Source organism: Solea senegalensis, linkage group LG10 (genome assembly GCF_019176455.1).
Source record: "Solea senegalensis isolate Sse05_10M linkage group LG10, IFAPA_SoseM_1, whole genome shotgun sequence".
In the NCBI taxonomy this organism is placed as follows: domain Eukaryota; kingdom Metazoa; phylum Chordata; class Actinopteri; order Pleuronectiformes; family Soleidae; genus Solea; species Solea senegalensis.
The window spans coordinates 6684436-6701759 of record NC_058030.1 but is presented as its reverse complement, the minus strand read 5'-3'; the positions used below and the strand labels follow the sequence as shown (position 1 = coordinate 6701759).

General features: G+C 40.1%; 2 protein-coding genes across 2 annotated transcripts; both read left to right on the top strand.

The window, feature by feature from the left end:
* Positions 1–226: 226 nt before the first annotated feature.
* LOC122776405 (mixed lineage kinase domain-like protein) lies at positions 227–6173 on the top strand. Its single transcript, XM_044036932.1, has 11 exons — positions 227–331; positions 1025–1478; positions 1982–2080; positions 2891–3068; positions 3841–3941; positions 4045–4180; positions 4271–4355; positions 4450–4598; positions 4688–4737; positions 5377–5517; positions 5612–6173. Exons 2-11 carry the CDS (start codon positions 1031–1033, stop codon positions 5659–5661), a joined length of 1437 nt encoding a protein of 478 aa, XP_043892867.1. The 5' UTR covers positions 227–331; positions 1025–1030; the 3' UTR covers positions 5662–6173.
* Positions 6174–7314: 1141 nt separating this feature from the next.
* On the top strand, positions 7315–17237 carry rfwd3 (ring finger and WD repeat domain 3). The gene is made up of 13 exons (XM_044036917.1): positions 7315–7508; positions 8921–9216; positions 9621–9889; positions 10034–10089; positions 10193–10390; positions 10518–10609; positions 11751–11865; positions 12561–12801; positions 13526–13676; positions 13791–13967; positions 14205–14419; positions 15166–15380; positions 15745–17237. The coding sequence occupies exons 2-13, from the start codon at positions 8921–8923 to the stop codon at positions 15886–15888; spliced, it is 2169 nt and encodes a 722-aa protein (XP_043892852.1). The 5' UTR covers positions 7315–7508; the 3' UTR covers positions 15889–17237.
* Positions 17238–17324: the final 87 nt, after the last annotated feature.

Here is a 17324-nt window from a genome sequence, read left to right as displayed (position 1 = left end):
AGGCTTCTCACAGATCATCCATACTAATACACCCACAACCCTGAGTGTGTCACACACACATAAAACATTCAGGCCTCATCTGCTCAGCACCTTCATCAATGTGCAGTGAGTGTTGCCTCAGTGTTGATTCAAGGGTAAGGTAAATAAATCCTGAGTGTGTCAGCGAAGATGAACATCAGCAAAAACCCTGGGGGTGGGGAGGGAGCAGGAAGAGACGAACAGGAAGTCATGAGCAAATGAGGGACGACTTAAAGCCGACAGAAGCCAGTTTCATTTTCTCCTGGCACACCTAAGCTGAGACCGAGGACGTCTGTTGACAACCACTCCCAAGGTAAATGATCTTTTTGTTATTTGGCGTAAGGTTGTTGACTGTGAGAATCAGCTTGTTTTGTTTTTTAACATTCAGGGCACAACACGCCTCTTTGATTTCATAGTTCCTGCATATTGTATTGTTTGTTTGCAGTTTCTGGCCAAAGAGGAACTGTGTAAAACCTGATGAAAACTTGCACCGGGTGTCACATTATCCCATGAGGGGGAGAAGTCTGTGATTATCATCTTACTGCTTGTTCCAACATGAATTTCATGACTGAGTGCTGACTCTTCTGGCTCTGTGTATACGGAGGAGTGGGTGCTGCTCACATGAATGTAAAGCCATGGTTGAAAGCACATGACAAAAAACAAGCTGTGCTTCAAGTGATTACAAAGTCACATGGTTTACAGAGCTTGAATGAACTAATATTAGCTTCTTATTGTACAGCATTTGAGTGGGAGCATACTATACAAAGTATTTAAATAATGATTCTATGATTTTTGCACAAGTTTTGACATTCGTGGTCACTACCTTTCCTCTTCCACCCCCAGCAGATCAAAACAGCTGAGGGGTTAAATCATCTTGAAGCATTCGTTCAGCTCAGTTCGGATCTGGTCATATCACTAGCTCACTAATATTGGGGTTGTGCTGCATTCAGATCTGATTTATTCAATATCATCATTGTAAGTTAATCCCTACCCCCTGTCTCTCCAGCTGATAATGGATTTTATAGACCCCATCCTGTCCATTGCCTCAGAAATCTACACCCTGGTTGAAAATGTAAAGGCCAATAAAAAACGCTGCCGGCGAGTGTCTGATCGAGTCAGAGCTCTGGAGGATCTGGTGAGATCCATCAAAGAGAGGGGTACAATCCAAGACTCTGCTGACGTTGGGAAATCCCTCAAAGAACTCTCCATCACTCTGAAATCAGCACAGCATCTCATCAAGAAGTACACCTCAGCCAACTGGATGCAACGAATCCTCAAGTCCAGCAGCCACGGAGATGAATTCAACAGTGTGAACGAACGTCTCAACGATGCGTTCCAGGTGCTGTCCGGAGCTCTGCAGGTGGAGCACGGGAACATGCTGTACCAGGTGTTTGAACTGAGCTCCAGAGTGAAAGAGGATGAGGTTGACGGGAAGGAGGATGATGCAGAGCTGAAGAAATGTGAGGGAATCATTTTCATTGAGCTAAAATCGTATGAATCCATTTATTATCTATACTTACATTTGATCTTGCAGTTTCATTCTTAAAAAAATGAAAGGTGAAAAAAATGCGGGGAGCTTAACACAAGTTAACCACAAGTTCCTGACCGAAACTGAGGACTCTTTGACCATTCATGCCTAGACATAGGAATGATTTACCTGTTTAGTCAGGAAAATATGGCATGAACATAGAATTACGTCATATTCACTGGACAAACTAACATCCCAAACATAGACTTTTTTACAAAAAGAAGTTCATGGATATGAATGCCAGTTTGGTCCTGGCTTTTTTGGCTGCATATGTTTTCTGCATGAATCCTAGTCTCCTCTCACGGTGCAAAGATGCAGTTTGAGTTTGAATGTTTCCTTTCTACACGTCAAATAATAGCAATTAGAGCAATAACTTTTAGTTTTCATTGTGGAGTCTGGTTGTTTTTGTGTCATCTGTGTTAATCTGGTCCACAGTGCTCCTGGAATACATGAAAAATCAGCAGGAGAAAATGGACGCCATGCATAGAGAATTTGAAAACGTCAAAGTCAACGTGGAAAAGGTCATGGAGATGTGTGAGTGCACCGAAACACACACACACACACACGACTGATATTGATTTTAAACACAGAGTCAGATTTATTAAGTGTTTCCAATCAGCACTGGCCCCCGGAAATCCAATACCAGTCAGGCTGTCAATAAATCAGTTTCCACAATGATTTGTTAGAGCAGCTTTACTTCATCATCGTCATCATCATCATCATCAACATTTATTTATTTATTTCCACAGTGGGATGCTCTGGGAACATCAGTAACAGTTCAATTCTTGTTAAAGCAGCAGTAATCAAACTTTTAATACAATAATTCAGAAAGTAACAATATGTAAACAATATGAAAGGTGTCTCTGTGGTGCACTGTTTATCTGTCAGATAAAATAAAATAATCCTTTATTAGTCCGGGTGGGGGGGTTACAGTGTTACAGCAGCAGAGATAGTAAGTCGATAAACAATAAACAAGCATTTCAACTAACAACAAACAACCAACTAAACTATAAAAACATTAAGATAATACAAAAACCGGCACCATTCAACATTCATGTTTTGATGTTGGGAGGAAACTGGAGAGGCTGGAGGAAACCAACACAGACACAGGGAGGACATGCAAGCTCCACACAGAAAGATCCCAGACCGGGAATTTAACCCAGCACCTTATCGCTGTAAGACAACAGTGCTAACCACTAAGCCACCATGCTGATGATGTGAGAGTTTTGAGATGCCATTTCATTCACAAGCTCCACTCTAAATGAATGATCATGCCCCTCTGTGAATGTAATCAATAGTCTTAATAGACATTTTGAGAAACACCGTCTGTGCGCTTTTTTACAGTGAATAAGCCTCGTGTCACCGACGAGGACATCCGAATGATCAGGCCAGATGAGCTGAAGTACGACCTTCCCAAAAATCCCTTCATGATAACGTCGACCTCTGAGGTCTACAAAGGAGAGTATCATGGATTTGCAGTGGTCATCAAGAGATACATAGACCCTGTGAACCCCAGCCCAAGGTCTGTGCTCTACCGTAGACTGATATGCATCAAAATACAGGTAGATAATTGTCTCACTGGTGGTTTATGCGGCCCTATATCTACCTCCAGGAACATGTCAATTATGGGGACAAAATGCACACAGCACAAAAATCTAATCTAAATCTTTCAGTTAGTTATTATTATTTTGGTTTTACTTTGAATCATCTGAACTGATCCTTTAAACAATTAAAAGACACTGTGATCACTGTAAGATCAAGAGAATGCAAATGACTACTGCCAAGCTTCTAGTCACCTTATACATATAAGGTGACGTATAATCTTTTACTTTACCACCACCTGCTGGACTGGACTGAGTCAAGTTTTCATGTCTTTTAGTTCCCTGAAAGTTTAGTTCTGTGATTAAAATCTCCTGTTACTTTGCAGTGAAAACATGGCATATAATAATTTGGAAGAAATTTTAATTTACAAATTATTACTTTGAGATTCAGTTTTTCTTTAATCTCAGAATTCTGACTTTAATCTCAGAATTCTGATTTTAATCTCGGAATTCAACTGTTTCCTCAGAATTATGACTTTAATCTCAGAATTATGACTTTAATCTCAGAATTCTGTCTTTTTCTTTAATCTCAGAATTCAGATTTTTTCTCAGAAATTCTCATGAATTCATGCTGTTTTAATTATTTTTCTTTCAATTAATGTAGCCCTAATACTCATTACATTATAGTTGACTGTATTCAGGTAGACACGTTATAGTTGACGCATTCACATCATTATTCTCCCCATCATGTAGGGAGGTGCGGTCTGTCTTCAATAAGGAAGTTGAAACCATGAGACGTTTTGAGTCGCCCAACATCCTGCGAATGTTTGGCATCTGTGTCCAGGATGAGGACGGTGAGCAGCAGTGAGGATGTTTAAAAATCACAGTGGATCCATCCACAGAGTAGCTTTCAAGTCATAGTACTGTGATCTGTGTCTGGGTTTGCTCGTACTGTAGGGCCCAATCCCCAGTTCCTCATCATCATGGAGTACTGCGAGAAGGGAAGTCTACGACAGGTTCTGGACTCTGAAGCTAAACTGTCATGGATCAGGAAAGCTCGTATGTGTTTCGATGCAGCACAAGGAATCTACCGGTGAGTGTAAAACGTTTTATTCTCCTGTGTCATATTCCCTGCTTTAACCTGCTCCAACCATGACCAATAAAAAGATATTTTTTTCCCTAGACTGCACCAAACTGAAGTCAAAAGTAAAGTTCATGGGTGCATCAACAGCAGCAAGTTTCTGGTCGCTGAAGGCTACAGAGTAAAGGTGCTGAAATCCGGGCATGTTGGGATGCTTTCATCCCATTGAATTGTACTCTCTGAGGCTGAAGCAGTGGTGTGTTTTTAATTGTTTTTTGCAGCTGGGAGGTTTTGAACTGGCCAAAACAGAGACGTCACTGAAGAAGCCGATAAAGGACAAAGATAGAGAGATCAGGTCCTTGTGCTACTCCTCTCCACAGATGCTCAGTGACATCAACCACGTCTACAGTAAAGAGTGTGAGATGTACAGGTCAGATAAGAGCTGGGATATCAACTGTTACAGTTACATTACCTGACATGGACTAACAACTGAACTCATAAACAAATGTTGTCCTTCAGCTTTGGTATCGTCCTGTGGGAGATTGCAACTCGTAAGAGACCTTTTGAAGGTAAGAATGTAAAGCGTGGCCATTTATCATATACAGGGTTCCTACAGCTTAAAGCAAGTTAAATTTAATACTTTTTTAAGACTTTTTAAATGCCACTCGGAGTGAAATTTAACAACTTTGCCCAAATGTTTATTTCAACAAAAAAAATGTTCACAAAAAATTGTGACATCCTGGTCGAAAACTGTTTGACTGGTTCAGCTAAATCTGTGTAATGTTACTGCAAGAGGCATTTGATTAAAAAAATAATAACTGATAATAATAATTAATATTAATAATTATTTTGAGATTTTCACTTACATATATATACTGTATATATATATATCTATATATATATATAGATATATATATATACATAAAACGAGCGCAGAAAAATACACTCGTTTTATACATGACATATGACCCAATATGACAATGTCTCCTCTGAAATGCTCCAGTAATATTGATGTTTTATTTAATTAATCCTTTATGTTATGAAATATTTTAATGCATCATTAATAAATCGTACAATAAACCTTGACATTTCCCTGACTGTTGTACTCCCTAACGATGCAATAGTTACTGTAACAGTTTGTTCCAAAATCAGTTAAAAAGTATTTCCTCATTCACACGGTCTCACACTTGGTTCCTTGCTTGTTTCAGGGTTTTCAGATAAGGAAATATATCAGAAAGTGTGCAAAGACAAATGTCAAGAAATGCTTCCTGATGACTGTCCTGAGTCACTTGAACAACTGATCAATGCCTGCCGAAGCTTTGACAGCTTCCACAGACCATCTTCAGGAGGTAAATAAGTTGCTGTCATCACATTGAGATATCTGTAGTTTTCAGTGGATGATTATTGATTAATAACAATAAAAAAAACTTTTTTCTTCTACAGTGCTGCTGGACAAACTGCGCTGTGTGGTGACACAGTTAGAGGAGCAATAGCACTCTTTCTCCTCATGGCGCCTCATCAGAAACAAAAAAGTTTCACTAACTACAAGAATGTACAAACTACTAAAAGTTAAAGTTAGTCTGTATCATGTGCACTTAGTTGTATCATGGTGGTTAATATAAATCAATCCGTGATAGACAGATAAAATGTGATTTAAAAAGAAAGGGTCCTATACTTCTGCCGCAACCTTCAGGTGTTGCAGGGAACTTAAATTAATGGAAGACAAAAAAATCTTCCACACTAACACAAGTTGTGTGTGAATTAAAGTCCATTTATGTAGGCTGTTTTTCTGGGTGCTATACACCAAACATCGTTGTGCAATGTAATTCATTTCAACATTCATTTCAATTCAGATGTGGTAATTTGCTGTATAACTAAACATACTGTCTTTTAAAGATTTGGACTATATTTGCTACAAGTTCTCTAACCCTGTGTTTGTCACAAGAGACAAACCTGTCATAGTGAACTGCTGTTTTCACTTTAAAATAAAACCATTTGGATTCCATTGCCTCAGAATACACCTTTTATGTACAGTACACTTTAGGGAGGGGCCTTGCTTTATGGAAGGCCCTTCACCATCATGTTTCTATACAGCAGTCTGAACAGACAAACCAGTGTGAGTTGTGTGTTTATTCCCTTTAAACTGAAGAAGATGTTGATTAAAGATTAGAGGGACTCTATTGACACTGAATGAGTGCAGTACTCATACAATGAAATTAAGTTAGACATCTAACCCGAAAGTGTGAATGGGTATGAAAGATGAGTGATAGGAAATGAATGTAAGTGTGAGTGAATGGCAAAACTGTTAGTGTAAAGCAGCATTGAACAAGACCAGAAAAATGCTATATAAATACAAACCATTGTATTTATGGCATTTATATAGGGCATCTACTGAACATCACATTCTCACACTGCAGGGACATCATTTACAGCACATCATCAATTTATATCACTGATATTGCCATTTTTATACAGCACTGAATTGAGAAAAGTAATTTTATCATATTCCTCTAAGGACGCCCATTGGGACACTGTCACGTAGGGGCAGTAGGGAACTTCATAATGGCTCCCTTATTGATTTCAAGGGCACCCAAAGGAAATTAAGTTGCAAGGGCATCTTATAGAGAAAAAAAAAATATTTAGCTTTAGAGGGCACAAATGAATGGCAGCCAGTAGGGCACTTCCTCACGTTTTTACCACTCAAGAAGCACTTTAGCACACTGCTGGGCCTTGGTGTCAAACTCGTGGCCCGTGGGCCAAATGCGGCTCTCCAATTGATTTAATTTGGCCCTCCACATGATATCAAGCTATAATGAGTAATTTCTGTTTCTGTTTTCTTTTTTTATTAATAGATTCACTTTGCTTCGCACATTTTTATTGTGAACTAAATATTGTTGCATATCAGAACAAACACCTTTATTTTGAAATTCTCCAATCCAACGCAACTTTAATAAAATACAAATGTCATGTTGTTTATAATTTTAAGGTCATATTCAGGTGCCTTTCCCCAAACATATTGCAAAGTAAAAAAACTTTTATCTGAGCACTCATACAGGTAGAGTACGTTCACCTGAAGATTGTGAAACAGTAAGCGTGTCTATCTTCGCAACAAACGATCTTCGGCGGTGACGTCGCGGCAGGATGGGGCGGGCTGACTGGACTGGCGCGGGGAGATTCGATCCCTGTGACCGTGGTCCTGACTTCAATAAAACACCCCCTGCGTGGAAGTTAAGCACAGTCAGACCACTTTGCGATGCCTCTCTACCGCGGAGTCATGTCGTCGCCTGTCGTGGTGTTTTAGATCGTAACCAGCGGCTGTTGAACCGCCACCTCCACACAGGTCGGTGTTTGTGTTGGTTCTACCTGACCGCCCCTGTCTAAGCATAGCTAACTCGGTTTTGCTAACTCGTTGAACCAAAAAAATACTTATGCGTGATGACAACCCACAGACAATAACACCAGCGGTTGTGTATTTACTCATACACACGTGTGATATCAATCGGGCTTTGGTTTCATGGTTGTCAGTGTCTCATAACCTCACAGATGCTAATGCTAAGTTTAGCTCAACCTCCGGTTATTACTTGGACATTTAAAGCAGATAATTGAATTACAGCGAATGTTTTTTTGTCCTACTACAATGTTGTATTAGTGCTGATGATATGCAACATCTGTAACTAAGATGCCTTACGTTTTCACTGAATGTAAATACCCTGTTGTAGCTTTTATTTACTTGAGGCCTCGGGCTGTAGTACTGTGCTTAACCGGGGAACGCAGCACCTTCCTGCCGCCGGTGTTAGCTGTTAGCCACCGTACATAAACGGTATATCGGTCAGTTAAGGATGAGACAATGTACGTTTTTGTCGCACATCGCGATAAATAAAAGTCATAATTAAACGATCGTGGCGAATTTCAGTTATTTATTAAATTATGAATGGTGTTTAGTATCATAGTTTTGTAACAACACGACTTAAGTAATGTTTTTGTGACTTCTGTGACAACACTATATGATTTTCTAATATCTGCTTGGTAACATCAGTAGCAACATTAAGTCATCTCCATCCTCTGTATCTTTAAAAATATCTGCCTAAAATATGACAAAACCCTAACCCTATATCTAAAATATTGTGACTTAGAATAGTTTTATTCTGCAATTCAAGCATTGTTGTGAAAAGGGTTTCTGAAGGCAGTTACACATTTAGTTAAGCTGTGTTTCTCAGTTAAGACAATTCCTTCTCCTTCCTATTAGTCTATGATACCAATAATATCACGTTACAGTGATTCTGTGATAATTAATATATTGCAAAACAATAGTGATACCTCGCAATATCTGTCTAACTGAAGAAAACAAAAAGTCAAAAGTAGGATTTCTCTATTTATAGAGAACACATCGCATTAAGTCTATGCATTGAACGTGGGTGGAGCATCTCTTATTGTAGATTTTGCTAACATTATTCCGCTGTGAACTTGCTCTTCTTCGGCCAGGTAACTTCCGCCCAAGTTTCCCTCATTCATTTGAGAAACGCCACCATGAGATGACATGAAGTAGGAACACCTGGCGATTGGTGCAAAGCCATGACTATCTTTATCATGGAAAAAACTGCAGTGAAGAAGTTCATTGTCATGTTTAAAGAATTTAAGTTCAAGAAACTAAAAAGCAACTTAAAGTATGTAGTTGTAGTAGAAGTGTATGCCCATCATTACCTTCCAGATGGCATTGTACTGTCAGAAAATGACAAACTGCTGTATCCACAGATGGAGGCCATGGAGGTGGACTCCATCTCTGTAGAGATTCATGGAGAAGCCAGCAGTCAGTCACAGGCTGCTCTTGCAGCCCAGGCTGACGACACCAACACACAGCACATCACTATAGACTCCGGCAGCAGCACCGAGGTGGATGACGATGAAGATGATGACAACAATGGTGGACAGGGGGCAGCTCGAGCTCCTCCCCGGCTTCCCGCGACTTGGGCGTTTAGTCAGAGGGCGGTGGGCAGGACCGCAACAACGCCGTCAGCGGCTCAGGGGACGCCCATTAGGAGGAGAGTCAGGTAATCAAATAATACACACATTTGGCTTGGATTATGAACCTACAGAGAATTATCAAATGAAACTATGGTTGAAAATAGTGAATCAATTAGCAGCTTAAAAGCCACATATTTCCTGCAGGTTGTGGTGGAGAGGAAAATTAAATTGTCAATTAGTATCTGATAAATATAAAAATGGCCCTCAAATTTCAACCCAGTTGGCTGCCTATGTATTATTTTAAGTGAAGATGTTAGACATTAGACAGATCCCCACAAAAAATACATGTCAGAGTCCAGAGACTAGAATAATCCAGGGTGTATTGAAGTCTTGGCTCAATGGGGTAGTACAACACTTACTAAGATATCATGTGCTGGTTTTTCCTTTTAATTTGTTGCCCATCTGTACATTTCATTGTGTGGTGCTTCAGACAAGGCCTCAGGGTGCACTACCCCAGCCAGACTGCGGCACCCTCCAGAGGCTTTCCAGACTTCCTTCTCCGGGCCCCAGCTGCCAGTGTGGCTGAGCCAGAGTCCGGCAGCACCACAGAGGTCAGCGAATCGGATGAAGAGGACAGAGCAGGGGGAGAGGCAGATCAAAGCACATCTGCCGCTGTGTTGCCTGCTCACTCTGTCCTACCTGCAGGTCCTCACCTCAACATCCTCCATCATCCACAACCTCAGAATTCTGGTTCAGTCAGTGAGTCTGAGTGAAATTTAATTTGTTGTCAACATACCAATGTTGTGCAGGATTTTATAAATTGAGCTCCTGCTCTCCAACATATGTACATTTTATGCTTTATGGTAGTACTCTAGATCCAATGTGTATCTGCTCTGTGTTCAGGCTCCAGCTCAGTTGTAGACAATGAGACGACTGAAGCTCAACATCAAGGCACCAAGGTACACTCCAGATCCATTCACCAATTGTCCATTTTTTAAATTTTAAACACTCTGGGTCCCTTAACAAAGGCATGACTTTAATTGTTATGATCTCTATCTGCAGTTGGTCCCTGGAGCCTCATCCTCCATGCAGTCTTCTCTCTGTGATGAAAGTGAAGGTGACTCGTGCACCATCTGCTTCGAGGCATGGACAACAGCAGGTGAACACAGGCTGTCTGCTCTGCGTTGTGGACACCTTTTCGGCTTCACCTGCATTCAACGCTGGTTGAAAGCTCAGGGCTCTGCTGCTAAATGTCCGCAGGTTAGTGTCTCATCGAAAGTACCCCGTTTAAGCTAAAATAGTGAACTAGGTGAAAGATTGTTGTCATATTGTCTGGATGGTGTTGTGTTTATTGACCCACTGAATTGTCCCTGATATTTCTCTATAGTGTAACAAGAAAGCGAAGCGTACAGACATTGTGTTGCTGTATGCCCCCAAGCTTAGAGCACTGGACAACTCTGAGCAGGAGAGCTTAAAGAAGTGAGTGACTTTTTCTGTGTTTCTTTGTTAGAACAGCAGAGCATCAGTTAAGTGTGATGAACTAACTTGTATGGAGCGCTGGATGTCATGTGACTCCTTTTGTTTAAACCTCCATGTTGGCACGAATAGCTTCTGCAAAAATGAACAGTGCCAATGCTGGTTTCAAGCCAACAGAGTTCACTGTTCACTTTTAATCCACACAGATCGAGCAATATCTTGTAACAACAGACTGGTGCATGAAACCCTCATAATGCCCCGGGGTGATTTTCACAGCTATTGAAATAGCATGGAATGGAAATGTTTTTCCAGACTTGCATTATGTTACTTTGGAGAATGCTTAGAAATGTCAACAAAAGCATGTTAAATAAGATATTAAAGCTAGTAGGTGTTGAGTTCTGTACTCGATATGAAGTGATTGCTCCACAAACAAAATCCATTACCTGTGGATTTCCATCCCTCTGCATTCTATGCTGGATTTGAAGGCATTCGACCTTGGTCTCTTGGGATCTTGAGATTCAGTAAAATATTGTACTATACTACGCTCGTCCCGGACTGTTTTGGCATCCAGGAGCACAACAGCTCTTCACCATCTACTCACCATGAATACAGCTGGCGATGAGACAACTTACCTGACATATTACCTTCTACATATGTTGCCTGGTATATACGTCCATGGATTTTAATATTGCAGTTTCCTGCCAAAATAGCTTTGTTTTTGATTCTGACTTTTGCATGATGGGTCTGCATGATGTCAGCTATTGTAGCTCTATTGAGACCGACCCCTCCCCTCAGGCAGGAAGCTGAAGGGGCATCAAGGCCAGAACAACTAGGTTCAACAACAGTTTCTTTCCAGAGGCTGTATTTAAACCAAAATTGGAAAGGGATTTGCTGTTTTGTTGTCCCTGCTCATCAGATTGCAGCATTGATGTCCTTCCTCTCAACATGCACTGAATTTCTGACAGTTTCTAATAATGCAAAGTAACTTTTCACTTGTCATTTCATCCCATGTGAGGTATACCTGCGAATGCAATTGGGAGTGCTTGGGGTCAAATGTTTGGTTTGAGCAGCAGTTTTTTTTTTTTGTTTTTTTTTTATCACTGCAACCTTCCCTTTTTGACTGTGTGTGTGTTTGTGTGTGCAGGTCTTTGGAGCAGGAGCAGTCCCTGAGGAGGAAGGCTGAACTGGAATCGGCTCAGTACAAACTCAAACTACAGGTCATCACCAACAAATATGGACAAGTAGAGCAAGAGCTGCAGGTAACAATTACCTTTCATAAAACTTTGATATTGATGTGATTATGAATTAATGTTTTGGAATTACTCCTATCATGTTTATCATCTTGTCCAAGTTAACACTTAGGGATTTTTAAAATAGACAGCAACAATATTTTGAAAGCAAATTACCACTATATGTTTTTACCACTTTGGAGGGTACATAAACAACATTAGATACTATAGCCACTGTTTTCGCATTTACAGTCCCCTTTAAACCTAATAGAAGAGTGAGGCCAATTCCTTCATTTTTGCTGTATATTTGTATATTAACATAAGTATATGAATAAAAGACAAGGGATCAGTATTTCAGCTTTGTTTTGCAGTATGTCGTGTTGATTCTTTAGACGTTTTATCAAATTACTTCCTGCTGACATTGCAACACATTCGCTGATTGCTGAACACCTGCTTGGCTCACTTGGAGATACGTAAGGTGATATTGGGTGCAGCAGTGTCAAATACACGTACAAGTACACAAGGACAGCATTGTACCAGATATGCTGGTATCGGTATCTGCCTCCCTAATTCTTACTACTGTATATACATTCTTTAAGTAATTCTTTTTCTTTCCTTTGCAAATTTTGGTTTTGATTTTTTTTGTACCAGAAATGTGCGGAGATACATTTTCTGATGGCTTTAGGTTAAATTCCTCCCTCCTTCTTCTATCCCTGGTTTTGTAGGAGCTGAGATCTCTTATGGCCCAGGCTGGTAGAACTTCAATCCCCTCCTCCTCCTCCTCCTTGGGGTCGGTCACAGTCCTTGGCCTCACACACAGGGGGGACGGCTCCAGAGTGGCTCAGTACAGCTTCTCCAAGGCAATTTTGGTGTCTCAGGCTGGAGGCTGCAGGGTTTTGTCATACTGTGAACCTCTGAGTTGCTTGCTGGCCTCACAGCCTTCTCCTCAACCCACACTGGTGCCTGGTGAGTCTACTTTCTTCACTGTTTGAAAGATGTTGGTGCAAGTTGATATATCGAAGCATGATTAATGAGAACCTCGCTACAGGATGATTATTTACCATGTCAGGTCTATAACAAGTTTCTCTGCAGCACCACCTTCAGACCAAAATATGTATTATTGAATCCAGGAACTCTTCAGATGTTGGAGAAATGGCCCAGTATATTGGCAAAGGCATTTTGTTTTCTATTTCAGAAGGTGACTTCATGGGCAAAATGCTCACAAATATGTGCTACATATATGTTAAAATGCATCATTTAGCTATGTTCATGTCTGGCAGTCACAATTGTATTGTTGAAAAAATATGTATACATTCAGGCAGGACAACTGAGGCTAATTGAGTTGAATCTTTTCTTGATTTGCCACAGTGAACCATAAGAGAATTTCACACATCTGTGTGGAAGTTTTGTCTTCATCAGTCATGAGAACACTGACACAGATGCCCACATTTGTCATTTAAAATGTTGGTTCATTTTTCACTGTGTAAATGTACAGCGAAACATAAATTAAAAATAAAATTGGGGACATTACATTCTTATTGGATTGCAATGGTATCAGTGAACTGTCTTTGCCTTGTGTGCAGTAAAAGCTGCCAACATTTTTCATGAGTCATTGCCTAAATATTTGAATTGAGTCTTATTCTGCAGAAAAAAAGTCTTCTCAACAGGCTTTTCTGTGTCCTCTGCTTAGGTTGTGGGGTGAAGAAAGTGAGCGTGGTGAACATGAAGGCTAGTCAGTATGTTCCCATCCACAGTAAACAGATCAGAGGCTTGTCTTTCAATAGACAGAATGACAGTCTGCTGCTGTCTGCTGCCCTGGACAACACCATCAAACTGACCAGGTATTCTTAAAACATGATGGAAAAAGAGTCTCACTGGCTTTCGTTTTACCCCTCTGTAACCAGAGCCTCACAGATATATAATGAGAGTCAATGATGTCATTGTTTATGTTACAGTTTGGTGACCAACACAGTGGTTCAGACCTACAATGCAGGTAAACCAGTGTGGAGCTGCTGTTGGTGTTTGGACAACAGTAACTACGTCTACGCTGGTCTGATCAATGGCTCGGTGCTCGTCTATGACACCAGAGACACCAGCACACATGTCCAGGAGCTGGAGCCGCTTCGTTCCAGGTACATGTACTAACACATACTGCTACACTTAAACATAATACCAGCAAATGTTTTTTACTTTTTGATTATTTTGTTCATGTTTTGGAGATTATTCAGTAAACAACAACTTATTAATGACAGGTCACAATAATGGACCACCACTGCTGCCAAAAGTTGAATTTAAATCCTTTTATACTGTAAATTGTGTGTGTGTTTTTTATAAATGTATTTCCAGAAAATTAAATCTTTCTGTCTCAGGTGTCCTGTGGCGTCTCTGTGCTACATTCCACGGGCAGCATCAAGCTCTTTCCCTTGCGGTGGGCTGATTGCAGGATCTCTGGAGGGTGGGTGTTTCTGGGAGCAGGTCACAGGAACCACATACAGACCACATGTCCTCCCACTGGAGGCCGCCGGTTGTACCGACATCCAGGTGGAGACCGAGAGCCGTCACTGTCTGGTCACATACAGGCCAGGTGAGATCCAGATCTTGTATATTGTAATCGTGCCATTTAGCCTAGTTGTTGGTGCAGAACAGCAGATGAAAAAAGGAAGAACCTTGAAATAAGATCCCAGTCCTAGTTAGGAATCCATCTAGTAACTACACTCATTAATTATGCCTTAGGTTTTAGGGCACCACCAGCTTTATTGTATTTATGCTTGAGCATGGTGTGATTAAATATGTAAGAAACATTTTTCACAGCGGATATTTTTTTATGTGAAATAATTGGACAAACAAGATTTTACCAATAACATTAACTGAATTCCATTCCAGGTTTAAGAGACCCAGGGTTGTGCTATTGTTCAAGTGTAAGGTTAGGTCACACCAAATGCCTGACAGAAGAACATTTTTTTTCTTCTGAAAAATGTTATTTTATAACATGTTATTTTAAAACTACAGACATGTTTCCTGCATTTTCTGGACGTGTTCCTATAAAGTGTTCGATAAAATATTATACTGTATGGACATTATAGCTTTGCTAAAAAAAAGACTTTTGCACAGTACTGTAAATGGAATGTTGATGAATTTCTCTGAGTACTGAGGTTACATCTTCATGTCTTGCTTTGTCATGGTGGAAGTTCACAAACCAGTGACTTTTTGGAATTTTTGCCTTGGTTAATTGAGACAGCAGTCATTACAGCTCTAGACCAGGCAGCGTAATAGAAGAAGATGCATGTTGGTTTGAGTTTCCTGCACAAAGGTTCTTCATTTCTTTTGCAGGACGTTCCAACCCGTCTCTGCGCTGCGTTCTGATGGCTCTGAACAGAACGCCTCAGCAGGACTCAAGTGAGTTGCCCAGCTGCTCCTGCTCTCCAATGCAGACATTCAGTGCTGGCTCATCCTGTAAACTGCTCACCAAGAATGCAGTCTTCAAAAGTCCAGATGGAGGGGGGATGCTGGTCTGTGCTGGGGATGAAGCCTCCAACTCTACCATGGTCAGTCCTCTTTCCAATTTATTTTAAGAAACAAGAAAATTGGTTCATGTGTAACCTGACTTTTAATATTGATTTGAAGTGTTTTGATATTGTGTTTTGGTTTTATCACATTAGAATTCCAGATTTTGATTTTTGGAGTACTTTTAAAGTCTTATTTTTGTAATTTTTACATTTTATACCTTTTTTAATTGAAGTTTTATCTTTAGTTTATTTCACTTTTCATTTTGATTGTTTAATGTATTTCTTTTCAAGGTACTAAATGCTGCCTTGGCAATATTCTCAACAACCTTCTCCTGTCTTTTCATCTTCACTTTCCATTCACCCTTTCCCTCCTGTGCTTGTCATTTTTCCTCCCCCTCCACAGGTGTGGGACGCTGGCAGTGGTTCTCTGCTTCAGAAGCTTCCGGCTGACCTCCCGGTGTTGGACATCAGTCCATTTTCTGTGAATGGGGAGCACTTCTTGGCTTCATTGACGGAGAAGATGCTTAAACTATATAAGTGGGACTGAACACTGGTTTCCCCCTGAAACATCAGAAAAAAGAACCACAGTCTTGGAGCACAATACATGATGTGTGGGAATTAAATGCTGCTAGATTATTTGTGTGTTTACACAGAAACATTTTGTTTTTTTGTTTTTTTTTTAAAAAAAAGCAAACCTACACATTACTGCAATTGGTGACATTTGATCTGCCCCGATCAGGTGTGTATTATTTGGACTCGCTAAGGTTGTGCTGCTGCTCCCATAGGAAGAAATAAGATTGGATTTTGGTACATTTGCACAAAATCTGAGGTTAAATAATTAATTATGTGTGTGTCCTTACATTCTTCTCTGTCTGGAACTGGTGAAGATGAACACATACAAGTGTGTTGGCCTGTTTTTGCTCTAGAACTACAAAACCTATGTGTCTCTATAGTTTGAATTACATGTACACAGATTATTTTGTCCCATGTAAAATGAGACACCAGACTGGTGAAACCTGTTGAAATCATCTACTCTATTACACCAGGTCTGGGGCTGCATCTAGCTACTGCTTCAACTAAAGGATGAGCGCCACCTGTGTAACTGGAGCTCATATATCTTTTACAAAACTATTTATACTTGATGTATTTCTCTCATTCCAGGCAGACGGTGCCAATGGCAGACACTTGTCTGATTGAAAAGCATTAGTTGTAAGAAGGATGTTGACAGAAAGCTCTGAGATTGAGAACAGGGTGCAAGACAAATGTGTTTATTGTGGACGGGGCTTTGAATAGCATGTTTGTTTTCCCTTTTCTATTTTAGATCGAATGACACAAGCTTGTCACTGCAGTGCCTTGTAGTTACTCAATTGAATGTCCGAAAGTCAGAAGATCCTTGAATCCACCAAAAGCAATTGGTGATCTGGTTGCAACAGTGTCACCAGCGACTCAGTTCACAGTTCATCTAAACTTGATCACACCTGATGTGATTTGAAAAATACTAACGTTGGCAACAGATCATCAACAACTATTGCATGAAGTACTTCCTGTTGCCACCAGATCCTCAACAGCTGAAACCTGTTTCACTTGATTTACTGGTGATTGGTTAAGATTATTTCACGAGAGTTTTCATTATGACCCCAGCAGTATAGCCTCAGTGATTGATTTTGAGTTACTGAACTTCTTTTGTCCTACCACTTTTTAAAGCAGATCGTGTTCATCTTCTGGCTTTGTTTCCATTTTCACATCATTCACCTCTCAACCAGAACATTAAGTGCCAAAGGACTCTGTTGCTGTTGACCTTTTTACTTGTTCTTTCTAAAGAATGTTGTATATATGTATATTTGCTGCCGTTTGAGTACAACTTCAAAGTTAATAAAAATGACAAGTTATTTTTAATCAGAGTTTTCTTAATATGTCTCTTGTTTTTAACATTTTACATTGCAACAATATTGTAGTGTCATTTTCTACATATTATCCCAGACT